General features: G+C 50.4%; 2 protein-coding genes across 3 annotated transcripts in view; one reads left to right on the top strand and one right to left on the bottom strand.

The window, feature by feature from the left end:
- Positions 1 to 171: 171 nt before the first annotated feature.
- On the bottom strand, positions 172 to 6198 carry Nthl1 (nth like DNA glycosylase 1). 2 transcript variants are annotated; one of them, XM_052759069.1, is made up of 6 exons: positions 6038 to 6198; positions 4739 to 4977; positions 3937 to 4110; positions 3047 to 3206; positions 498 to 603; positions 172 to 411 (listed from the first exon to the last, which is right to left on the bottom strand). In XM_052759069.1, exons 1-6 carry the CDS (start codon positions 6138 to 6140, stop codon positions 288 to 290), a joined length of 906 nt encoding a protein of 301 aa, XP_052615029.1. In that variant the 5' UTR covers positions 6141 to 6198; the 3' UTR covers positions 172 to 287. The 2 variants fall into 2 exon arrangements, with proteins under 2 accessions (XP_052615029.1, XP_052615030.1); XM_052759070.1 differs by having other exon boundaries at positions 3937 to 4107; positions 6038 to 6193.
- A 36-nt stretch (positions 6199 to 6234) lies between these two features.
- Positions 6235 to 25303, top strand: part of Tsc2 (TSC complex subunit 2) — a 37364-nt gene continuing 18295 nt past the window's right edge. Inside the window, 16 exon segments of the mRNA XM_052759068.1 lie at positions 6235 to 6355; positions 6814 to 6980; positions 9352 to 9438; positions 13107 to 13217; positions 14073 to 14217; positions 15444 to 15561; positions 16797 to 16845; positions 17141 to 17266; positions 17628 to 17701; positions 18758 to 18884; positions 19893 to 20036; positions 20917 to 21054; positions 21523 to 21626; positions 21926 to 22007; positions 23086 to 23241; positions 24426 to 24542. Coding sequence (XP_052615028.1) covers positions 6843 to 6980; positions 9352 to 9438; positions 13107 to 13217; positions 14073 to 14217; positions 15444 to 15561; positions 16797 to 16845; positions 17141 to 17266; positions 17628 to 17701; positions 18758 to 18884; positions 19893 to 20036; positions 20917 to 21054; positions 21523 to 21626; positions 21926 to 22007; positions 23086 to 23241; positions 24426 to 24542 — 1716 coding nt within the window. The 5' untranslated portion in view covers positions 6235 to 6355; positions 6814 to 6842.

Consider the following 25303-nt stretch of genomic DNA (forward strand, 5'->3'; position numbering starts at 1 on the left):
TCCCTCCTGGATTTATACACCCCTCTCTTCCCTCCCTCCTGCACTCCCCAGGATACAGTATGTCCCCATGCAGCCTCCCGGACAGTCCTGCCCCTGACATGTGAACACACTGCACTCGCTGCATTCACATACATGCTTCTTGGCCTAATCCTAAATGAACTGGGCCAGAAGTCAAGTGTAAATAACCCACCAGCTTTATTACACACCCTGCAAACAACCCCCAGACTTTATTACCCCTCCCCACAAAGGCACTTCACAGACACTGGCCAGAGGAAGCCCTATGACCCTTAGCGGTGCTGGGCAGCAGGACACAGGGCCTGGTTGAGACAGGCCTGGCATTGAGGATGGACTGGAAGGCAGATCTGTTGGCCGAAGCCCACCAGCAGTCCATTGATCTCACTCCACAGCTCCCTGTGAGGGTAAGGGACAGGTCAGTGTCTGTTGGACACAGAGGGCAGGACTGCTCCCTCTCTGAGACTCAGCCGGCTACACTGTACCTGGGAAGCCACTCCTCCAAGGCTGTGCGTGTCTCCTCTGGGGACTTGGTCACCTTCTTGGTCCACCTCAGTCGGTTGGTGATTCTGTGCACATGTGTGTCCACTGCTGCTTGGAGACAGGGTAGGGTGAAGAAGGGCATTCTGCCAGCTGGACTGTGCCCCAGCCCTAGCTCCAGTCCTAGGCAAGTGTGGCTAGGAGACGGAGCCCAGGGCCTTTCCTACCTGGATCTCTAAACAAGATGGGAACCATGGAGCCTGAGAGAAAGGGGCTGCATCCGCATGGCTGGCTGAGTTTGAGCCCTCAATCTGGGGTGCAGGCAGCCTGTTCCTTGTTTTGTTTTGGAGACAGGGTCTCTCTTCATGACCCTGACTGTCCTGGAACTAACTCTATAGACCAGGCTGGCCTCAAACTTAAAGATACACCTGCCTCTGCCTCCCAAGGGCTGGGATTACAGGCTTGCAGGTGGATCTCTGAGTTCGAAGGCAGCCTGTTCTACAAAGCGAGTTCCAGGACAGCCAGGGCTGCACAGGGAAACTGTTTTAAAACAAAACAACGCATGAGGCAGGCATGGTGGTCCCCATCCATAACCCTGGCACTTGAAACTGCTCTGAGTTCAAGGGTAACTTGGGCTACAGAGTAAGACTCTCCAACTCCCTATCCTGGGAAAAACAAAAAACACCAAACCCTAAAGTGTGTACTCTTGATCCAAAGCCTCCTCAAGAATCGGGGCCGGATCAGGGAGGGCTTGCTCTGCTTCCTCTGCCATCTCCCGGGGTTCTAAGCCCCCCACCGGCTTATCCACCGGCTGTGAGCACTGGCCTGGGTGGCGGCAGCTTGGTCCAGTGGGTTGGCCTGAGGTCACTGTTACTGAGCTACTGGGGACAGAGTGGAGAGCAGGGTCAGGCTGGCGACAGCTGTGCTCCCATCAGCTGGCCATGACAGGGATGCAGCCCCATGCCTTCACTGGGGTCACCTGCCAAGCCACCCGGCCAATGGCAGTGCCTTCCCTGCCTTTCCCCGAGGTGTGTCCAACAATTAGCCGCTCCCCCACACCAGCTAACTGCCTGGGAAAAGGGGTGCAGGCTGAGGGGGTCACATCATGGAAGCGTTAAGCCTCAGTTTCCTTCTCTGTAACACAGGGGTGATCATATTACTTAGAACCCCAGAGGCCCAATCCAGGACCACATCATGGATGAGCCTTCTTTCTATGGTGGCCAGAGGGGCTTCCGCTACATCTGTGTTGTTACGGAGGGTGCAATTACTCCTTCATTGGCTGTGAACTCAAGTTCAAAAAGGTCAAGTGTGTGACCTAAGGCCACCCAGGTGCAAGGGTCAGATCTCCACAGTCCTAGCTTTTTAGTTGAGAGGATATCTTTTCTCCTTAGGAGGCAGCCCTGGGGTCTCACTGAAGGTAGCCAGGCCCTCAGACTCCAGAGGAGGCAGCCCTGGGGTCTCACTGAAGGTAGCCAGGCCCTCAGACTCCAGAGAAGTGGGTGGCATTCAGATACTGCCCTGTCCACTGGAAGCACATTTCCCCAGAGAGGCCCTTCCCCCACAGAGCTGCCCAGCACAGCACTCCCAGGACACAGGCAGCTGAGGACAGTGTCTAGATAAGCTCAAGTGTCGACTAAGGCTGCTGCCGAGGAGACTGAGGTGGGTAGGCCTCACCCACTTCCTACCTGTCAGGCCCTTCTAAGGCTTGCTGTTCTCCAGTCTCAACAGTTGGTCACCTGGTCCCAGTCAAAGTCCTGGGCCCCTAGCTGCCCTCTACCCACTGGGCAGTACTACCACACTACAGGCTTAGAGACAGGCTGAAGGAGCCCTTCCACCAGGCACATGCAGGAGTCAGGGGTTGGGGGCCCAAAGAGAGGTCACGGCTAAAGATTTTGGTTTCTATGTGACCACAGGAGCCCCCAACTACTCTGGGCAAAGTTCTGAGAAGGCAGTATTTCTGTCCCTGCCCCAGGGAGTATGTCTTCAACCTAGTTACACAGAGGTGCTCCAAATGCTAGGTGATGATACTCAGAAAAGGGATTCCAGAAATGACCCTCCTTCCCCATCCCAGAAGACCCACCCTCCTCCTCCACCTCGGTCTTCCTGACGTACCCCACCCGTTCTAGAGCTTCCGGCTTCGGCTTCGTTACTCAGCCGTACAGCTGCTATTCCTTCTGCCTGGGGCATACTTGTACCTCTTGGTCTGGCTAACTCTCCAGAAGCTCTAAACTGAAACATGACCTCAGAAAGATTTCCTGGAGTTAGGCACAGCAGTGCATGACTATAATCCCAGGACTTAAGAAGCTGAGGCAGGAGCATGGGCGGTGGTGGCACACGCCTTTAATCCCAAGGTCCCTCACAGAGATGGGCATGCCAGAGGAACAGCAAAAGTGAGTTCTTGTCGTCAGTGCCCAGCTGTGAGCAGGCTGGCTTGCTCAGCACTGAGAATACCCTTTTGATACTCTGGTTTGAGTCACAAAAAATTTGGGGAACTCCAACAGAAGCAAGCAAGCTCAGAGTTAACTTCTCCATCCTTGTGGCACAAACCACTCACCGATGCCTGATGTGGTCCCCCAGGCCACAGCCATAGCCAAGTGTGCCATCTTGGGCCCAACACCCGGCAAGGCTACCAGCTCTGCCACAGTAGCAGGGATGTCCCCTTCATAACGCTGCTGCAGGATGGCGGTGGTCTGCTTGATGAACTTCACCTTGTTCTGAAAGAAGATGGTGTGGCTCAGCCTTGGGGTGAGGCATAGTTTATCAGGGAGGACCCACAGGTATCCAGAGCTGTCCATCACCTGCCCATGCCTCATGTACAGGTATCCATCTGCCCCACCTCTCCAGGGGAAGAGCCAAAGGCAGCAGAGAGGCTTGATGGAGCCCCTAGCAGGACTCCAGTACATGCCTAGAACTTGCGCCCACTGAAGTGGGCCAGTGACGTGTGTGGGAACCAGCCTGGGACCCCTGCCTCAGCTTTCCCTCCCTAGGACCTCGACTCAGTAGCACCTGGACCTTCAGGAAGGAAGGCTGGAGCCTGGGGCTCCCCCAAGCAACTGGCAGACCAGCTGGGTGGTTCCCATCCTGTGCCTGAGTGGAGAGGGCTATTTAAAACCAATCTGATGGACGTGGCCCACGCAGTGCCAAGGGGAAGCAGCCCCACCCACAGAGCCGCTTTCAACAGATCCACCCGCCACCCCGGCTTCTGCAGAGTAGGGGAGCAGCCTCTTTGGAGTAGTGCACTCCAGGGAGCCTGGGGGGGGGGGGGAGAAGGGGGAAGGGCAGGCAGCTAGGTGGGAGGGTAGAGGAATGAAGGGTTATAAACAGGCAAGTCCCAGGAGCTCCTGGCAGGTCAGAAGCAGGAAAGGCCTCTGTAGTCAGAAATGCCTGCCCACCATCTCCGGACCAGTGTCCCCTCTTGGCTCTGTTGCCAAGGGTAAGGCTTACCCTCCAGAAGCCCACAGGGTAGATGAGCCTGCCCAGCATGTCATCATCTGTCTGCAGGATGCTTTCCACAGTCAAGCCCCGGGCCCGTAGGCGCTGCATGGCACCCGCTGTCACCTGGTCTTTGGTCTGGCTGGAGAGCATCAGCGACAGGAGTACCTGGTACCTCTGCACCTGCTTGTGCAACGACAGAGGTCAGGATGGTGACTGACCCCTGTCAAGTTCCTTAACCGCTTTGACTTGTTATCCTGGACCTCTTACCCATCTGGGGTCGTGGGGTCTGTCTTGTCACACCTAACATGGACGAATTATCTGCCTCTATAGAGTAGTGTGAGGCTCCAATGAGTGACGTGGAATCATACCTAGTACGGAGTCCATATTAGACAACTATTGGCTACTACTGTTACTGTTATTGCTTGGTCAATGATAACACTAATCATTTTATACACAAGAAGGCCCAGAGACACAAGTACTCGAGCCATCCAGGATAGAAGGCGGTTAGAACTAAGGTTAGTCTAAGCAACCAGTGCAATGTAAGTCTCCCATTACTGAATGTTTCCAAATGTCACCACTATGCATGAGGCCTCAAGTCACAGGCACTCCTGGCATGCACAGTGGGCACAATGAATGACAGAAGATGCATGCTGTCCAGTGCTCTAAGGTAGCAAGAGCACATCCTCTTAGGTGCAGCCTGGAGAGGATGGTGTCAGCTGAGAGAGCTGGCAGGTCTTGGTCTGGTTTTTTTTTAGTAGAGATCAGATGGAAAAACAAGGAATCCCCTGGGCAGGGGTGGGGTTCTGCCTACCTTTGCGGGGGCACCGGCATCATAGCAGTGCTCGGCGCCTAGCTGGTCCACGGGTGCATCTTTCTTGCTTCTCATGGTTCGGATGTTGGCCAGTTGCTGCTGCCAGTTCTGGGGCTCCCAAATTGGCACTTTGAGGGGCTCAGCATCCTCACCTTTCTCACCATTAGAAACTTCATAGGCCACATGTAGTTTCTGTGTCTTCTGTGGACGTTTCACAGGCTGGCGGCCTTTTCTTCCTTCTGCAAAAAATGCCATCCAGTCTTTGGAACCTGAGCTTTATATGAGGGTAAGGGTGCTGCTTACCTGCCAATTCACTTCTCCCCCATTTATTTGCACAACTGTCCGTCATCTACCATGGTGTGTGTGTAGAAGTGCTCTGCCCTGGTCACAACATGACGTGACAGTCTGACAAAGTGCCCGTTAGCACACCAAGACACTAGTAAAAGCCTCCGGAATGGTGCAACCTTTCCCTTGTCCCATGTCCTTTGAGCTGCATTTAAGAGAAACTCATAACACCCAAACCGGACTGTGCTACTCCACTTTCAGAAACCTTTGCCCTCAGGATGAGTTCCAAACTCTCCTAACAGCAAAGCATTTGCTGCCCTAACAGTACCAACACTTGTTCTCCTTCGGTGGCACTTGGCTCTTGCTGAGTCTCAGCCTGGGTCCCAGTGGGTCTCCATGACTGAATGCTTCTGGGGCTATTGGTGTCTATGCACATTCTTGCTCCAATCACTTATGCTTAAGTCCCAGCGGAACTGTGCAGGGGCTCTGATAACTGCTCCCTGAGTACCGCTACTTGGAGCATAGTAGGTCCTTAACGGCTACAGAACAAATGTAATGAGTGCCATACCCTTTCCTGTTTTTGCTAAGGGCCTGTTTTCTTTCAGAACCACCGACCAGCTGGGGGAGAAAACTTCTGGCTGAGTGTGTTCTTGGCATACAGCCTGGTCCTACGAGAGGCTGTTCTGAGGACGGGCTGCAGTGCCCCACAATCAGCCTGGAACAAGTAAATGTCCCAAGCTAGGCTGGGGGACTGAAACTTTTCGCTGGCGACAAGGGTGGATGAATGGACACGTCCAGAACCCAGTTTTACGGACCCCTGCAGATCCTGCGGGTCCCAGCCCCACGGAAGAAGCTAGGGTGGGGGCATGGGCACGTGAGACTCAAGAATTTGTGGGCGACCGCCTACTACGCGGCGCCTAGAGTTTAGGTCAGATCGTGCGGCCCGGGAACTCAGCTTGGAGCTAAAGTTCCACGTCCGCCTTTCCTCCAAAACCCTTCCAGGCGCAGCGCTACCTGCAGCAGCTTCTCGCGGCGTGAGCTCCTCCCCACACCCTTCTGCCGCGATCCTGGGCGCGCGGCTCCGACTGCGAGTCACCATCCGAATGCCCGTGTTCATGCCTAGGGCTGTAAACTACACATCCCGGTGGGCTCCGCGGTCCCGCTACTTGCTCTACGCGCACGCGGAACTACAATTCCCAGAGAACTCAAATCAGATAGTCCGCAAAGCCTCACCCCCGGAAGTGCAGATTGCGCTTCCGGCAGCTGCTCCGGGCCGGGGGTGTGCGCCCTTCCTGGCTGCAGGAGGTCCTGCGCGCGGGAGGCGCGCGCGGGGTGAGTATCCCGCAAGGCTCTGACCGCTGGTGCGGGTCGGGGTGATTGTGTGGCCGCGTCGCGATGGGGTGAAGGGGAGCTGGCCTTTCAGTATCCAGGCCTCGGCCGCGCCCACCGCTGACAAGTCCTTGTGCTCCAAGCCATCCATTGCGTGTGTGAGCGGGCCTCTGCTTCTGTTGTCCTCGCCACACCTCCTCCTCTACATAAGGAGAAAACTAATGGCAAACAGCATGGCTCTGTGCACCCCGCGGCGGCAGGCGGCTCCCTAGATCAGGCCTATACTGGGCTGATTTGTGGCGGAGTCCCTCTTGGTTGGATCGAGTTGCCCCAGGGGTTATAGGGAGGACAGGTTATGGCCTATCTTAGATCTAGGATCCTGGCAACTGGAGGTTCATCTCAAGGGCAGGAGGGCATAGCCCTTCCTCGGGTGTATCACATAATATGTTTCTTCTGCACAGAGCAGTTCTCTAGTACTGCCCTGCCCACCATGGCCAAACCAGCAAGCAAAGATTCAGGCTTGAAGGAGAAGTTCAAGACACTGCTGGGACTGGGAACATCAAGGCCAAATCCCAGGTGTGCAGAAGGCAAACAGACGGAGTTTATCATCACGTCGGAAATCTTGAGAGTGAGTGAGCAGCCTCTCTTTTGGCTAGCCCCGCACAAAGTGCAAGGAAGGCTGGGTATGTCTGTCATTGGGTTCTGTGGGAGATGAGTTGCTGGTGACTGTCTGCACAGGGCTGCTGTCCCCAGTACTATGGAGACATATACACGTCCTTCCTCAGGATCTTGGTGACTTTGCCCTAGCTCACCTGCTTTAGGATTTAGGTAATGCATGAACACTTACTTTGTCTAGAGTCATGGTGGATGCCCTGTACTCTCAGCATATGGGAGGCTGAGGAGATAGGATTATGAAGTTGGAGGCCAGCCTGGAGCAACATAATTCTAGACTAACCTGAGCAACAATACTGAGACCTAGTCTTCAAACAAACAAACAAACAAACAAACCAGAAAAAAAAATGCTAGGCAGTGGGGGCACAGGCCTTTAATTGCAGAACTCCAAGAGGCAGAGGCAGGCAGATCTCTGAGTTTGAGGTCAGCCTGGTCTACAGGATTTCAGAACAGCCAGGGCTACGCCGAAACTCTGTCTCAAAAAAGGCAAAAAACAAAACACAGAAAAGAAAGCCCACTTTTCTAGATGTGACCTGAAAATCATCCTTTTCCCAGGGTTAGGAATATGATGAGATATTAATTGGTGTCTCAAATGAAGTGTTTTGGTGCTGGAGATGTAGCAGCATACTTGCTCTCACACGTGGTACCAAAGACCTTAACTCAAGTTTGTCCACTTGTTTATTTACTTTTAATTTTTATTTTATATGTATGAGTTTCTTTCTTTCTTTTTGAGACAGAGTTTCTCTGTGTAGTCCTGGCTGTCCTGGAACTTGTTCTGTAGACCAGGCTGGCCTCAAACTCACAGAGATCTTCCTCGATCTGCCTCCCAAGTGCTGGGGTTAAAGGCGAGTGCCACCACTGCCCGGCTGTGTATGGGTTTCTTGCCTGCATGTATGTCTTACCCATAAGTAATTGTTGAACTTTTATACTTGGAACATTTTCCACTCAGATACAAACCAAATACTCCTCATTGGATGAGGGTTGTAAATAAATGTGATACATCTGTATGCAGTGGGGTATGATTTAACAGACCCCTCATTAAATGAGGGTTGTAAACAAATACAGTGCATCTGTGTACAATGGGCTATGGTTTAACAGAAGAAAACATCAAATAGTAACACATGCCCCAACGTGAAGGAACACTGAAAACATGCTGCATGAAGGAAAGCGGGTCATAGACAGCCTTGTGAGTCCAGTGTGCGAAATATGTCCAGAATAGGCAAATCCATAGAGGAGGCTGTGGGAGCTGGAAGGAGGAAGGAATTGGTATGTGGTTTAAAACATTCTTGAAATAGTGGAGATGATTGTAAGCATTGTAATAATCTTGAAGTTTGCAGTTTAAAATTATTACAATGGCCAGGCTGGTTGTTCATGCCCGTAATCCCAGCACTTGGGAGTCTGAGGCAGGAAGACTACCTTCAGCTCATACATAGTCTGGGTCTGAGTTCCAGGCTAGCTAGGGTCACACAGGAAGATACTGTGAATAAATAAATAAAATTGTCATAATGCTATATTTTATGTTATGTGAGTTTTTTTTTTTTTTGTTTTTTTTTTTTTTTTTTTTTTTTTTGGTTTTTCGAGACAGGGTTTCTCTGTGTAGCTTTGCGCCTTTCCTGGAACTCACTTGGTAGTCCAGGCTGGCCTCGAACTCACAGAGATCCGCCTGGCTCTGCCTCCCGAGTGCTGGGATTAAAGGCGTGCGCCACCACCGCCCGGCGTTATGTGAGTTTTATCTAACAAAACTTCCAGTTAGGGAAACAAAGGTGCCTCTTGTCACTCCAAGAGCTGGAGAAGTAAACTCTTCCATGAATTCTGGTCTGCAGCTGGCCAGGTTTGGTGGCACATGCCTTTCATACCAGCACTGTAGAGGCAGAGGCAGGCAGATCTCTATGAGTTTGAAGCCAGACTTGTCCTCACAGTGAGTTCTGGGCCACCTAGGACTACATACACAACAAATAAAAACAAAATGAGAAAAGGTCTACAGTTGGACATGGTGGCTTTTCCCTTGTAGTCCCAGTACTTGTGAGGCTGAGGCAGAAGAATTGCCATATGTTTAAGGTTGGCCTGGGCTGTAATGTGAGTTCAAGGATAGGTGGTTTGTGACTGACGGTTTAGACCCTTTTCTTTCTTTTTCTTTTTTCTTTTTTTTCTTTCTTGAGACAGGGTTTCTCTGTGTAGTTTTGGTGCCTTTCCTGGAATTCCCTCTGTAGACCAGGCCCGCCTCTGCCTCCCGAGTGCTGGGATTAAAGGCGTGCACCACCATGGCCCGGCCCGGCTAAGTGGACCCTTTCTAACCATTGCCCCTTTCCCTTTTTTCTGTTCTCTAGGAACTGAGTGGTGAATGTGGCCTCAGTAATCGCATCCGTATGATAGCACAGATATGTGATGTGGCAAAAACTAAGAAATTTGAAGAGGTAGGTTTGCCTCAGTTATACCGCGGGAGTTGTGCATCCAGCTGTAGGCTGTTTAGAAGCTTCAATTTGCTGTTGTTTCCTTGAGCTCTCTCTCTCTCTCTTTTTTAATTTTTTTTTAATTTTAGGTTATTTATTGAAGCAACAGAAATTCCAAGTAGATTTACAACAAAAATTTAAAAACCAGGACTGGGGATGTAGCTAGTTGGCAGAGTGCTTGCCTAGCACTCACAGAGGCGCGGGTCCAATCCTCAGCACCACATAAACCAGGTGGCAGTGGTAGGAGGATCAGAAGTTCAAGGTTACCCTCGGCCATAGATCAAGTGTGGGGCAAACTTAATAAAAACTGTACTACTTGCACACTTAAAAATGTTTCTCTACAAACCATGGAAAGAGCTCTCTTTTTTTGTTTCTGAGACTTGATATGTAGTCCGAGCTGGCCTTGAACTTGATCTGGTCCTCCTTCCTCTGCCTCGTCAGTGTAATATAGGATTACAAGTGTATGTCAGACGGATAGCTTTCGTGTTTTTTTGTTTTTTGTTTTTTTGAGAAAGGGTTTCTTCGTGTAGCCCTGGCTGTCCTGGAACTTGCTTTGTAAACCAGGCTGGCCTGGAGCTCAGACATCTACCTGTCTTTGCCTCCTGAGTGCTGGGATTAAAGTCATACACCACCACTGAATTGTAATGATTCAGTTTTTACCATTTTAGAGAGATTTAAATTTCATCTTAGTGGTGTGGAAGCTTCTAGAAATGACCCAAGTACAACCCTGAGAGACTTGTCTTGGTGACAGCAAGAGGGACGGGTTTCCCCCTGAATTCCTGGAAAGGGTTATGGATATGCATGTCTGCTCATCCACTTTTTTGGTGGGCGGGGGATTGGGGTTGAGGCAGGTGCTGGGCGGCGGTGGCTCACTCATTTAATCCCAGCACTTAGGAGGCAGAGGCAGGCAGATCTTTGAGTTTGAGGTCAGCCTCGTCTACAGAGTGAGTTCAAGGACAGCCAGGTGAGACTCTGTCTCAGAAGAAGCAAAAAAAGAAAAGAGACAGGGACTCACCATGGCTCACCTAGAACTCACTATGTAGGCCAGGCTGGCCTTGAACTTACACCCACATTCTCACCTCTCTTAGAACACACGGGATAAGGATTACCAGGTTAGGGTATGGCCTCAGAGAATAAATCAAGGCACACCAGAAAGAAAGGCAGCTGGTTGATGGCATCAGGCAGCCTCACAGAACACACAAAGCTGGTTTATTTTGGTTCAACATTTTCAGATTTTTTTGATGTTATGTGTCCAGTGAACAGTTTTCCTTCTGGAAGTCAGAGTTGCCATACGACACCTGGGAGTTTCATCATCCTTGTCTAGCATTTATGTGCGAGATTTAGGGGAAGATGCAGATGCACCAAGGGAAGTGACTTGCTACATATTCACCAGTTTTTCGATGTGTGATGTAGCTGGGACACGCCCCCACAACACACACACATTGGGTCTCTCAAAGTAGATTTGTAACACTTAGCATGGGTGACTCACACAGGAACACCTTGGAGGAAGGTTTCTGGGCAGTGTTGGACCCCAAAGTTTAGGGTCTCAAGTGGGTGCCCCAAGAACCCAGACTCCAGTCCAGTTGATGCAACAGTATGAGGAATTTATTGAAACTTCTGTACAGAAGGGCAAACTCTGCTCCTAAGAGCAAGAGCCGCATCTTACTGCAGCCTGGGCTTCTAAAGGAAAAACCCACAAGATTACAATTTCCATATAATGTCATTTTGATTGATTTATGTCTAGAAGTTAATTTCATAAAATCATTGTCTGGTTACAGAGTGATCACAGAGGGGGATACAGTTACGTCAGTGTGCACATTTTTCTTGAAACCTCAAGGGGGTTATCAGGGTGGGAGTGGAGTTTAGTATACACGTCACGGTGGTCCTTCCTGGAACATTTACAATTTTCCCAGTCACAGCTGAGCACATCTCTTAACAGAAATCTTTTTACATTGTTACATTGTTACAGGTTGAATAATGGCTGAGTCAGGTGGCCCTTGGAACTTCTTTTTAGTTCCTTATTCTCCTGGGGCTTGGGGGGGGGGGGGGTGTAAGCCTAAAGGGTTAGGGTCTTTCATTTCCCCCAATTTCTTTTTGCAAATTTTAATCTTAAAATTATGGTATTACATTAACTCATGGCCTGTAATGGCCATGCATAGTCCATGTATAATTAGCCATCTTATCTCTATGCCAGGGAGTTTTCTTTTTTTTTTTTTTTTTTTTTTTTTTAAAGATTTATTTATTTAGTATACAGCATGTATGACTGCTGGCCAGAAGAGGGCACCAGATCACGTTACAGATGGTTGTGAGCCACCCTGTGGTTGCTGGGAATTGAACTCAGGACCTCTGGAAGAGCAGTCAGTGCTCTTAACCTCTGAGCCATCTCTCCAGCCCCAGGGAGTTTTCTTTTGACCCAGCATTCCAGCCTTTTCTGAACAAGGAATATGGGAAGATGTATTCTCTTCTGGAACTGCTTCGAGCTGGCATTGGGGCGCTGTTGTCAGGCCCTCCCCCCCAAAAGGCTGAAAAGCTGGTCAAAGACTGGGCAAGGGGGCATTTGTCAGTAGCATGTAGCTGCCTGACCCCATAGGGACAGAGAGGAATCCTGTTAGCTGGGCTGGTCCACGTTAGCCTTTAGCAAGTCCAGAGCCCACAGTCGTCTGGAGCAGTGGAGTCAGCAACTGAAACTTGGAGGTGTCTGCCAGCCAAGTAGAAATCTGTTGAGACAGATTTAAACTAGGAACAGAAGTTAAAATTCATAAACTTATTTGGAACCCTTAGGTCCATGCCCTTAGTAATGGGAAAAGCAGTAGTCCCAAGACCAGGAGAGAGGAAAAATACCATCTTTAGGAATCCTCATCTGGGGTCCTTTCGACCTCTGTGGAGTGGGTCTAGGTTTTTATGACTCTTTTACTCCTTTGAGGCCTACTTATAAAATGACATAAAAGTTTTAGATACATGTTGAGCTTGTGACTGAACAGGCAGGTGCATGTTTAGGGCTCATCTGTGCTTATTCTGAGCACCATGATGCCTCTGAGTCTGAAGAGATTTACAGGGAGTTCCCTGGCAGTCTTGGGGAGGCTAGCACTGCTCACCTGTCCTGGCTGGTTTCCTTTCCCCAGCCTGTGACCTGGGGCCTGTTATAGAGACTTGGCTGAATGCCGAGCATGGTAGTACAGGCCTTTAATCCCAGCACTCAGGAGGCAGAGGTAGGTGGATCTCTGTGAGTTCGAGGCCAGCTTGGCCTATAGAGCAAGTTCGCGGACAGCCAGGGCTACACAGAGAAACACTGTCTTGAAAAACCAGAAAGAGAGAGAGAGAGAGGGAGACTTGGGTTTGGAATGGTCTCAGAGTCTGTGGTCACCAGTGCTGTTCTTTTTTTTTTTTTTTTTTTTTTTTTTTTTTTGGTTTTTCGAGACAGGGTTTCTCTGTGTAGCTTTGCGCCTTTCCTGGAACTCGCTTTGGAGACCAGGCTGGCCTCGAACTCACAGAGATCCGCCTGGCTCTGCCTCCCGAGTGCTGGGATTAAAGGCGTGCGCCACCACCGCCCGGCTACCAGTGCTGTTCTTAATTGAGGGGCTAAGGTTCTTGGAGATCACACTCTTATCACTGGCCTCTCTTGGTTGTGGCAGCACGCAGTGGAGGCACTTTGGAAGGCTGTCTCAGACTTGCTACAGCCAGAGCGGCCACCAGAGGCCCGACATGCAGTTCTTGCCTTGTTGAAGGCCATCGTGCAGGGACAGGTAAGGAAGGGGCAGAGCTGGATGAGCCTATGGGATGAAGGCAGGCCATCACTGTTTGGATTCCTGTCTCTGGGGATCTGCCAGGGGCAGGGTCTAGTGGTTAACAGAGGCTCTCGAGCCTAAGTGTGTGTGAGGACATCCTGGTGTCACAACTCATGGCTGGTGATCTTGGCCAGTCACTAGCTCCCTGCACCTCCACCTTACTGAGAGTAGAGACGGATAGCTGTATCTTTCTTCTGGGGATGGCACAAGGAAGTTCGTGCAGGATGTCTGGAGTACGGCCGTCATTAGCGTGCTCTTTTTGACCAGTTTTCCAGTTACGGCCACTTCCCCTGCTTATTAGTCTCTAGCCACTTAGGTCCCAGCTGACCCTTTAATGCCCACGGCCCCTCTCTGTTCATCCCTGGACAGGTCTTCCTCTAGGCCACTCTCTTTCTGAATAGTCTGGCCTCTTAGGCTTCTCCTTACTCTTACTGTGCTCAGGCTGTGGTGTCTCCTAAGGGCTGTGGCACCTCTTCTGGGGTAGATCTTTGTCCTCACATTATGAGTACACAGTTACCTATCCTGAATCTTGAGTTGGGCCAGAGCAGGAGCTTTATGGTCACTCCTGTCTGCCTGTCCGTGACCAGAGCTTGATGCTTTAGGTGGATTATGCATGCCAGTCAGCTGTCGGCCAGTGCTTCTGGCCGAGCCCTGTGTGAGCCCTATGATACTGCTGACCTATCATTCAGAAGTGCTTCTAGAGGGAAAACAGAGCATGCCTGGAGTCTTGGGAGCCGATGCAGTTTTTGGCTTTTTGATAGCTGTGTGGGAGATGCTGACAGGACTCTATTGACTTCATGGTTTTGTCTTTAGGGTGACCGTTTGGGGGTCCTCAGAGCTCTCTTCTTCAAAGTGATCAAGGACTATCCCTCCAATGAAGACCTCCATGAAAGGCTAGAAGTTTTTAAGGCCCTCACAGACAATGGAAGGCACATTACGTACTTGGAAGAAGAACTGGGTAGGTGCCATGCAGAGCATGAGGTTCCTCTGGCCTTGGGAATCAGAGGTCTCTGGGATGAGAAAGCCCCCCCGAACCTGGAGGAGTGCTGCAGTTTATGAGGTGACCTGCAAGGAGCACGGGACTCTGTTGTCCCTGCTCATCTGGATTCCTTTGTCTTGGGGGCTGATTACAGATGCACTCATGGGATTCACTCAAGACTTGTTGCTTGAAGCCTTTGACTGGCAGGGCCAGACGGTGCCTTTGAGATGGGTGGTGCATTTGTCTTTGGAGAGGGTGCTGCTGACCTGGTCTCAACCTAAGTGCCTGGCTCCCTGTCTTCCTTATTACCAGTGGGTCTGTGATGTCACTGCTGCATTAGTGTTGCTTGACATCCCACCCTTGTTTCTGCCCTCCCTTCCTCCTGTCATATGACAGGTTTCAGTAAGGTTAAGACCTCGTTTCCCTTTGGGGAGGGAAAACGGAAAGATTGGGGAGTAATTCAGCATGGGCCCGTTCTGATGCCCGGAAGTGGGCCTCAGCAGTGGGTCTGCCTCTGGACAGGGGCTGTCACTGAGTTTGCTGCCAGATTTTCTCAGGCTGTGTGGCCTGCAGCCTTGCCAGTGTCTATCCAGAGATTCTTGTGGGGTGGGCACTTCTTAAGAACCTGCTGGGGTGGTGGCACACACCTTTAGTCCCCACTGAGCTCGAGAGGCAGAGCCAGGAGGATTTCTGTGAGTTCAAGGCCAGCCTGGTCTACAGAGCGAGATCCAGGACAGGCACCAAAACTACACAGAGAAACCCTGTCTTGGAAGAAAAAAAAGAAAGAAAGAGAAAAGAACCTGCCTCCTGAGCAATCGTTGTAATGTCTGTGCCCCTGTTATGGAGTCAGGCCTTGAATGGAATGCTTGCTTCTGCCGGGCGGTGGTGGCACAGGCCTTTAATCCCAGCACTTGGGAGGCAGAGGCAGGCGGATCTCTGAGTTGGAGGTCACCTGGTCTACAGAGCAAGTTCCAGGACAGCCAGGGATACACAGAGAAACCCTGTCTCGAGAAACCAAACTAAACTAAAATAAAAGGAATGCTTGCTTCTTCTATCAATGCAGCCCCAGCACCCAGGCAGAGCCAGTATCTGCGCCGGGTTGCTCAGACTCCTGTCGCGCCTCCTTGGGTCTAGTGTGTTGCGGTAACGGGATGCAGGCTTGTTCTCCTGGGGGGAGGAGTATAGCTTCCACTTTTCTCCTGCAGCCGAGTTTGTCCTGCAGTGGATGGATGTCGGCTTGTCCTCAGAATTCCTTCTGGTACTCGTGAATCTAGTCAAATTCAACAGCTGTTACCTTGACGAATACATCGCATCAATGGTTCAGTAAGTAAAAAAATGAATGAAGGGCTACGATGAAGCTGAGTGTCAGAGCTGTTGCTAGCATGCCAGAGACCCTGGATTCCACCTCAGCTCCAGAAGAAAGAAAAGAACCTTAATGTTACTTTGGTGACTGTTCCACTGTCTTGGGTCTTAAGCTTAGCTCTGCAGGGTGAATAAAGTGGGTGATACTACCAGATAGGAGGTTGGCAGTGGACATAGCCATATGTGTATATATATATATATATATATATATTTTTTAAAGATTTATTTATTATGTATACAATGTTCTGTTTGCATGTATCCCTGCAGGCCAGAAGAGGGCGCCAGATCTCATTATGGATGGTTGTGAGCCACCATGTGGGTGCTGGGAATTGAACTCAGGGCCTCTGGAAGAGCAGCCAGTGTTCTTAACGTCTGAGCCACCTCTCCAGACCATATTTTTATTTTTATATTTTCCTTTTTTTATTGTGTTTGCACATGTGCCATGACTCATGTGTGGAGGTCAGAGGACAACTGTGAAGTCTGTGTTTTTCCTTCCCACTTTTGTGTATGTTCTGAGGAGAAAACTCAAGTGGAGGAAGTTCCCACTGAGCCATCTCGACAGCCCCCTTTTAGTAATTTTTTTTATGTTGTGGTTGATTTTTAGACAGGGTCACACTATACAGTCCTGGCTGTCTTGGAACTCACTCTGTAGACCAGGCTGGCCTCCAACTCAGACTGATCCCCCTGCCTCTGCCTCCTGAGGGCTGGGATTAAAGTGTGTGTGCCACCACTGCCCAGCTTCTTTTTGTCATTTTAAAAAAATTATTTTAATTAATTTATTCATGTATATGGGTGTTTTACTTGCATATATGTCTGTGCACCGTGTGTATGCAGTGCCTGCAGAGACCAGAAGAAGGCATCAGATACTCTGGTCCTGGAGTTAAAGATGTTTGAGAGCCACTATTTGGGTACTGGGAACTGAACCTGAGTCTTCCAGAAGAGCAGACAGTGCTCTTAGCCACTGAGCCCGAATTTTTTTTTAGACCATTTTGTATATATCCATGAAAGTAGAGGCTTTCTCTTACTTACACCATGCACTCAACACTAGGCCTGTGGTTGGCACAGGGTAGGCACACTATGGACAAGCCATTCAAATAACTGATACTACACATTGAACAAAAATGAGATACAGTCACAGAGTCTTCCGGGAAACACTATTTGCACTGACTTTGGTGTTTTTTGTTTTTCTCCTCTAGCATGATTTGTCTGTTATGCATCCAGACAGTGTCTTCTGTAGACATTGAGGTCAGTAACTCTCAGCTTTATTTTCGGGAGGCTGGGGTGTGATGTCAAGCCCTGTTTGCCATTCTCTGGCTGTGTGGGTTCTGGAGGCTGCTCAGTCCGCTGACCTGTAAGAGTGTACAGTTGGGTTGTCTACATCATGGAGTAACAGCTTAGGATGTGATGGTGTGTAATGGTGCCTCCCAAGTGCACACTCACTCTTGCTCACTTGTACTATGGTTCCTACAGAGGCTGCTTGGGCAGTAGGGAGGAAGGTAAGGGTTGGGGGCACCAGCATGATGCTCTACCCCTTCTGCAGGTGTCCTTGCAAGTGCTGGATGCTGTGGTCTGCTATAACTGCCTGCCAGCTGAGAGCCTCCCTCTGTTCATTATCACCCTCTGCCGCACCATCAATGTCAAGGAGCTGTGCGAGCCTTGCTGGAAGGTGGGTGTCTCCTGGGCCATTTCTGGCAGCTCCTTCCCCAGGAAATGTCTGCTGCCAGCACCTGGCAGGATAGGGCTGTGTTGTCTGCAATGAATGCTGCTAGACTTTTGGGATCACCAGGCAGTGACCCATTGAGGGCGTCTTGCTGGCCATTTGAGGTGGTTGAGCTGAAACCCAGGTTTGGGAGATGTGTTGAGGGCTCTGGTTTTTTGCATTTGGAAGGAGGACACAGTGAGCTATTTCCTGGTGGGACTGCAGAGCAGTGTCCATTGCAAGGCAGGCAGAGGCTGGGGCTGCTTCCCCTTGAGCCCGGGTCGTCTAAGAGTTAACCCTTATGGTATGTGTGTGTTCTGTCTCTCAGCTGATGCGGAATCTTCTAGGCACCCACCTGGGCCACAGCGCCATCTACACCATGTGCCGCATCCTGGAGGACAGGCGAGTGTGAGCATGCCTGCTGAGGGGCCTGCTGAGGGGCCTGCTGAGGATGGGTGGGTAGGATCGGGGGAAAGCTTTAGACTAAGCTTGGCTACCATTGATGAGCTTGGGATTTTCCTGTTCCTTTTGGGTAGCTGTTCTCCAATGTGGATCTGACTGCCATCTTCTGCTTCTACCAGTCCAATCAGAATGTTCACATTTAGACTCCAGGCTTTCTTTCCAGCCCTGATGGCCATAGTGTGGCCTCCTTCCTACCCTGCTACAAATCTAGATTTATGGCACTGACTTGATGTTGGCCTCACCTTCACCCCTTTAGCCAAGCCATTATAAGTCTTGTTGCTTTTATCCCGAGGGGTGGCTCAGATTTGCCCACTGTCTGGTGGAACCAACACCAGAGCTCCCCTTTCTGCTGCTCCCTGAGCTCCATCGTTGCCTCCTGAAGCTTACTGTTGTATAGCACCAAATGGAGTTTCCCTTACAGAGATCTGACCATGTTGCCCTTTGTCTGAAATCATCATGGTCTCTCCTATGAAACAGACCCACAGGATGTCTTAACCCTATCTTAGTCCCATAAACCTCTTGCCTTTTCTTTCTTGGTATTCCCCCTCCTGCTAAGGGTCTACATATACACTTTACTCCTGGTAAAATGTTCTTCCTACCTGTGCTGAGTCCTGAATGTTCTATGAGGTGCTGATGTGGTGGTTAGTGCCTGGCTTCTTGGAGTAGTTTTCACTATGTCCACGGCCTCTCAGGTGTAGCATTGTGGGATTCTTGAGTCTCTGTATTCCACCATGGTGTTAGCACCATGAGGCTTGGGTCTTGTCCCTCACTCACATTGGAGTTCCTTTGTCGAATGTGAACCATAACCCGTGGTGATCAGCAGTGGCCACCTGAACACGTTGTGGAGGAAATGTAGTTGCCGCTGACCTCTGTTTCCCTGTGCATGTCCCCAATTACACTTCTGCACCGTAAGTGCAAGGTGTCTCCGGGGCTCCACCTTGGGCCCCACACTGGCCTGGGACTCTGCTCACATCAGTCTCCTGGGAACATTTTCAGATCCTACATGGAAGATGCCCCGCTGCTGAGAGGAGCCGTGTTCTTTGTAGGGATGGCACTCTGGGGAGCTCACCGACTCTATTCTCTCAAGAACTCCCCCACATCTGTGTTGCCATCTTTTTATGAGGTAAAGGGTTTTCTGTGCCACAGTGGGCTGGGAAGAGTGGGAGAGCTCACATCAGGTTTGCCCCCTTGTCCGGCTGGAGCTTACTGGGCTGCAGCTGAGCAGCTGCTTCTAGTCCTTGGCTTGTAACTATGGATGAGATTTGGGGCTATGAACAGATTTATTCTCAAAATGTTTTATCACCAGGCGGTGGTGGCGCATGCCTTTAATTCCAGCACTCAGGAGGCAGAGGCAGGTGGATCTCTGTGAGTTCGAGGACAGTCTGGTTCACAGAGTGAGATCCAGGACAGGCTCCAAAGCTACACAGTGAAACCCTGTCTCGAAAAAATTAAAGAAAGAAAGGAAGGAAGGAAGGAAGGAAGGAAGGAAGGAAGGAAGGAAGGAAGGAAAAGAAAGAAGAAAACCATTTTATTTTTGAATTTCATTGCTTGCCCATTAGTGTTGCCCCGGGACAGCCTTCCTCCTCTCAGTGCTGGGCCCGGTTTGTCAAGTAGTAATCTTGCATCTCTGGATGATGTCCACTGCATTGCTTCTGTTCTGGATACCCTGTGGTGTCCAGAGGTTCCTGGATGTGCTTGTAGTTAGTTCTCATGGCTCATGGTGAGCTGGGATCCTCATCTTAGAGCAGAACTGCTCAGACAAACTGCTTTTCATCTGGTTGTACAGTCTCCTGATCTGCAGGGGTCTTGCAGGGCTGGTGCAGGGTGTGGTCTTTGCACATTACATTGCTTGCACCAGAACTTAGCACCTGTCCGTTTGTGCTGTGACAGTACTCCTATCTGGAATTTGAAGTTACTGACTCCAAGTGAGGCCTTTTGGAGGGAGGGGCTTTGAGTCTTGGGTCTTACACAACAGATTCCTTTCTGGGCTCCATATATGCTTTGTGGGCATGTGTGGTAGGTGCTACACATCCATGCATTTTACACTCGGCTCTAAGACAGGATGCGGGGGACTTCCTCTATGTGAGCAAAAACCAGCCGATCTTCTGTGCTCCGTCTCGCTGTGTTTCAGGCTATGACCTGTCCTAATGAGGTGGTATCATATGAGATTGTCCTGTCCATAACAAGACTCATCAAGAAGTATAGAAAGGAGCTCCAGGCTGTGACATGGGACATTCTGCTGGACATTATTGAACGGCTGCTTCAGCAACTCCAGGTAAGGCAGGAATGCCAGAAAGGACTAAGACCCCAGACAGGCAGGCTTGTCCCTGATGGGAGGCATGCATGCATCCCTTCCGTGCATTTGGGCCTTCCTTGGGGTCCGAGAGCTTGGTGTGGCTGTTTGCTGGTGGTTCTTGGTGGGGCTGACTTGTCTTCCATTGAAGGACAGATCTTGTTTTTCCAAGTGTGCACCATTATTTTGGCTCTAGAGAGGAATGTGCAGTAGGTGAGCAAGGGCTGAGCTAGTTGTCCAATGCAGAGCAAGTGACAGGGGCAGTTGCTTCCATGCTTGAGCAGGCCCCAAGGCAGTCTCCAGAGCACCACACTGCCGTTGTGACTTTGGAGGACAACATTAGTGAGAGCTGACCACAGAGCTAAAGAAAACACCAGGGCCATACATTCCCATGAACGCAGAGGGGATGAGGTCAGGGTCCAGCATGAGCTTAGCCTGGGACAGCTGATGATAAGGACATGCCAGTGGAAGGGAAAACGGACTTGGCAAGGTCCAAGTTGAGTTGTTGGTCGGTCAAATGAACTGACTAGGAGGTGCTTTGGGCTTAGTAGAGGAGGGAGGAGGCCATGCTCCTGAAACTGAAAGGTACTAGAAACTGGGAGAAGCTTGCAAGGGTTTGGGGGTGTAGTATTTTCACCTCCTGTTTGGTCTCCTTTCCAGACCAGGTTTCATAGGCTCCCCTTCCATTCCTGTGGTAGGAAATGGGCCATAGCAATGGTTTCCATCTCTCTCAGATAGCCTAGCTAAAAATGTGTGTATATGTGTGGGTGTGGGTGCATGGGTGTGTTTGTATGTAGCTCCTCTCAGGCTGTGTTCAGAGGGTAAAGGAAATGAGTTTATGTGGTCTATCTTGGTACTACAGAACCTGGACAGCCCAGAACTCAGGACCATTGTCCATGACCTGCTGACCACTGTGGAGGAGCTCTGTGACCAGAATGAGTTCCATGGCTCTCAGGAAAGATACTATGAACTGGTGGAGAGCTATGCAGATCAGAGACCTGTAAGGACCCTTTCCTGGTGGGGCTGTGGAGAATGGTTCCCATGGTTTCTGATTTTCAAGTAAAAGATGGACAGGTTGCTATGTTCCTGGATCTGTGCTCTAGCAGGAAGCCTGGCAGGCATCAGCTAGCAGGCTTGTGTGGGTTTGTTAAAGAGCTTTGTGCTAGCCTAACCATCAATTTCCTCCCACCTATGTGGAGAGAGGTTCTGGGTTGGTTCTACAGAGACCAGTTCTCCCAGAGGGCAGCAGTCATTTTACTAGGATTACTCTCCTACTGCCAGGCTGTTCCCTGGATTTGACATGAGTTTCTCACTTCCAGATCTTCGTTTTTGCTAATTCCCTACTGGGCCGTGAGGCAGCTAATCTCTGAGCAAACTGGGTTCTCCTGGGTCATCAGCCTAGTAGCAGGTTGGTAGCATCTGCAGAAGGGCCAGTGACTCACTGACCTTGAATTATTTCCTTTGACAGGAGTCTTCTCTCTTAAACTTGATATCCTACAGAGCCCAGTCCATCCACCCGGCCAAGGATGGCTGGATCCAGAACTTGCAGCTGTTGATGGACAGGTTCTTCAGGTAGCAGAGCCTCTGTGATCCCTTTGTCACCAGGGGCCTGTCCAAGATCTCAGGGAGAGTCTCCAGAATCGCAGTTGTTGAGTGGGAAGGTTGGCCTTTCACTAGGACAGTGTCCTCGTGTCCACATGGTGGTTCATAAAGACGGCCTCTCAGAAGGCAGCCAGCCCTGTTCCTTGGTCTCGGTCCGGCTGTTGATGGATTCCATGAGGGTAGTCCACAGTTGGACCTCCCTGCCCAGTGCACATGTACGGGGGTGCGAGGGTTCTCAGCCAGCTGAAGCAGGTTTGCTCCTCTCCCAGGAATGAGTGCCGCAGTGCCGTGCGCATCAAGGTGCTGGACGTGCTGTCCTTCGTGCTGCTTATCAACAGGCAGTTCTATGAGGTGTGTATTCATGTGCTGGGGGTGGCCGGCTCTGGGTTCCACCCCACCTGGACCTTGGACACGCTCCAGCTGAGCTGGTTTCTGTTGGGGGTCCTCCTGGCTCCCCTTTATGGCATGCTTCCAGCTGGCTTTCTCCCTCCCTGTGCACACAATGGTTTATTTATCTTGTGGTTCCTGGTCAGGCCTGTGCTGGGCCTAGAGGCTGCCAAGAAGCGAGGCCGGTACTTGTGGCATTCTGGCCTAGGCCCCACTCAGAACCCGGGAGTTTGAAAAGTCTGGTCTGACTTCAGAAATCTTCTTGTATCTGTGTTCTGGGGAAGGAGCCCAGGTCCTACACGTGTTAAGCAAGTGCCCTGCCACTGACCCATACTTGCAGCCTCCAGAACAGTCTAGTGTGTGGTGTGTTTCTGTGATCATTTCCACCATCCACCATTCCCGGCTGCCCTAGGCTCCACTAGGTCATCTTGTTGTGCCGTCCCCTCTCCTCCCTTCCTGGAGTCTGTGGCATTCTTGCTTTGGGGAGCAGTGTCAGTGCTTGATGTTTTGTGTGGCTTTTTTTGCACCTCAGACAGATCTCTCTCCGTGTGCATGCCCCTCAGGCAGCCTGACTTCCCAGCTTCCTCACTTTCTCTCCCCTCCCAGCCTTTCTGTGCCCCTCGCTTATCTCTACACAGTCCCGTCCATCCTTGCTCAGGGTGGAGCTCAGTGCTCTTTCAAAAAGGCCCTCTGGACTCTCTGTTCTTTCTTACCAGAGTTGGTCTTCATGTATCCTCTTCTTGTTGTCTTTTCCCAGTCCCAGCTCTCATCACAGTGTCCGATGTCAGGGTTTCCTTTTGCCCAACACATACATACACTCATACTGATGCATGGCCCTCCACTGAGGAGGGTTCTTTGTATATGTGTGGTTTGGAGATGGAATCCAGGGTCTTACAAAGGCTAAAGGAAGTGTCTGTCATTGTCCAGCTTTTCTGCAGTCTTTAGTGACACCTTAACTGCTTGAAGGAGTCACAGTGTGTCGCTGAAATGTGCCCCACTGTGGGATTGGAAGCTCACCTTTTCCAACTTGTGCCCAATGCAGGAGGAACTGATTAACTCGGTGGTCATCTCTCAGCTCTCCCACATCCCTGAGGATAAAGACCACCAGGTCCGAAAGCTGGCCACCCAGCTGCTGGTGGACCTGGCTGAGGGCTGCCACACTCACCACTTCAACAGTCTGCTGGACATCATTGAAAAAGTGAGAGCCATCTAGATGTCTGGGCTGGTGTGGACAAAGTCCCGTGGACAGAGCATCCCTTGGATTCTGCCCCATTCTTTTTTTTTTTTTAATTTTATTATTTTTTTTAAATGCCCAATGCCGTTTATTGAAGGAGGGAGGAGGTCTTAAATACAGGCTTACAGCACAATGGGAGAACCCTGGAGGGTGGAAGTTTGCTAAGATGTTTTCCAATCTTGCATCTAAGCTGTTAATGCCCATTGTGCAGGATACATAGACAAGGAACTTCCCTTAAGCATTCAGGAGGGTGGAACCCAACAGGGAATTAGCATAGGGAGGAGGTCAAGGTCAAGGTCAGCAAGCAAGGCAACAGTTACCCAAAACGGGGGCCAGGACCCTACAGGTCCCCCTTTTACTAAAAAATGAGCTTCTGACTTAGGTTTCGTGGGACGTCAGCAGGTCACCTTACCCTTCATGGAGACGCCTGCCCAGGCCACACAGGCGCTCGGTCTTAGGTTGGTGAGCGCCCCCCAGACATTACCTGTCTCTGAATACTCATTATCATACAGGCTCAATCGTGTGTGAGCTGCAGAGTTAACTGCTGCCAAAGATCTCAAAGTGGCGCTGGTCTGCCCCATTCTTATCGTTGTGACTGGTGGCTCTTTCAGTGGACAGGAGCATTCCTCTCAGCAGAGATGTGTGATGTCAAGAGGCCATGTTGAGCCACCTTGCTGCTTGGCCAGTGTCCTGCCTGCAGCACCTTGCAAATGAGTATTTTGTCATTCTCAGGGATTAGGGATTAGGGCTGGACATCTGAAGAATAATAGCGCAGAGATGGGATACAGGGCTGTGGCCCTCCTCCTGCCGGCATACTCACTTTGCTTTGAGTTTTGAAATGTAGTTTGTGCCGGGTGGTGGTGGCGCACGCCTTTAATCCCAGCACTCGGGAAGCAGAGCCAGGCGGATCTCTGTGAGTTCGAGGCCAGCCTGGGCTACCAAGTGAGTTCCAGGAAAGACGCAAAGCTATACAGAGAAACCCTGTCTCGAAAAAAAAAAAAAAGAAATGTAGTTTGTGAACAGTCACTGTGTAAAAGTGTATCTGTCCTTCTGAGAAGTACAAGAGAAGGGGTTTTTGGTAGAGTTAGATCTGTGGGTAATTGCCTGGGATCCCTGAATTTGGAACCTATGTGTTGGTCTCTTGGAAGGTGATGGCACGCTCTCTTTCTCCACCCCTGGATCTGGAAGAAAGGGACATGGCAGTGTACTCAGCCTCTCTGGAGGATGTGAAGACTGCGGTCCTGGGGCTCCTGGTCATCCTGCAGGTGGGTGCTCTGGAAGGGAGAGAAGACGAGTTTTTGTGTACTCTTGCTGGAAACTTCTCTAAAGAGGTGTAGCTCCTGGAAGACCCAGCTCTGACAGGGTTACAGGGCTTGGGTGGTAAGAATGGGCAGCAGTATGGAGATGTGATCAATGTATGAGAGGCCTGCAGTGTGCAGTAAGTCCTTTGCTATTTACAGCTGTTTAGTCTGTGCTGCCCAGAGCTACCTCTGTATTCCTGTATTACTTGTTCCCACTACAGCTGCTGTGTAGAGAAAGCCTATGCTTGCACTATAGCTATTTTCATTTTGAGAGAGCTTTATTGGAATTACTTCACATATCATATAATTCCTTCTGTTTACAATGAAGAACTCTTTGATTACACATATGTTCACAAGGCTGTGTAGCTGTCCCCACAGTCAACCTGGGCTATATAATGAGACGCTGCATCAACATAATATACATGTGAGGAGCTGTCACAGGTTTGGTTTTGTGTTGTTTTTTAGTGTGTTCGTTTGTGTGTGAGTGTAGACACATCATGCCACAGTGTGCACTTGGAGGTTAGAGAACAGCTTGAGGTGACAGTCCTCGTTGTCCACCTTATCTGAGACAGTCTCTTGTTCACCACTGACTGCTCCCAGCTAGCTGGCCTAGGAGCTTGCAGGGACGCTCCTGTCTCTGTCACAGTCTTCCCATAGGAGCTCTGGAGTACAGTTGTATGCTGCCACAGCCCACTGTGTGGGTTCTGGGATCCAAAGGCCGGTCC

Source organism: Peromyscus californicus, unplaced genomic scaffold (genome assembly GCF_007827085.1).
Source record: "Peromyscus californicus insignis strain IS unplaced genomic scaffold, ASM782708v3 Scaffold_3__1_contigs__length_106647218, whole genome shotgun sequence".
Classification (NCBI taxonomy): Eukaryota; Metazoa; Chordata; class Mammalia; order Rodentia; family Cricetidae; genus Peromyscus; species Peromyscus californicus.

Coding starts and splice junctions, on each gene's coding strand:
- Nthl1 (XM_052759069.1), bottom strand. CDS start 6,140: ATGAACACGGGCATTCGGATGGTGACTCGCAGTCGGAGCCGCGCGCCC. Junction 4,978..6,037: donor GCCGCGAGAAGCTGCTGCAG/GTAGCGCTGCGC, acceptor CATTTTTTGCAG/AAGGAAGAAAAGGCCGCCAG. Junction 412..497: donor TTGGAGGAGTGGCTTCCCAG/GTACAGTGTAGC, acceptor TTACCCTCACAG/GGAGCTGTGGAGTGAGATCA.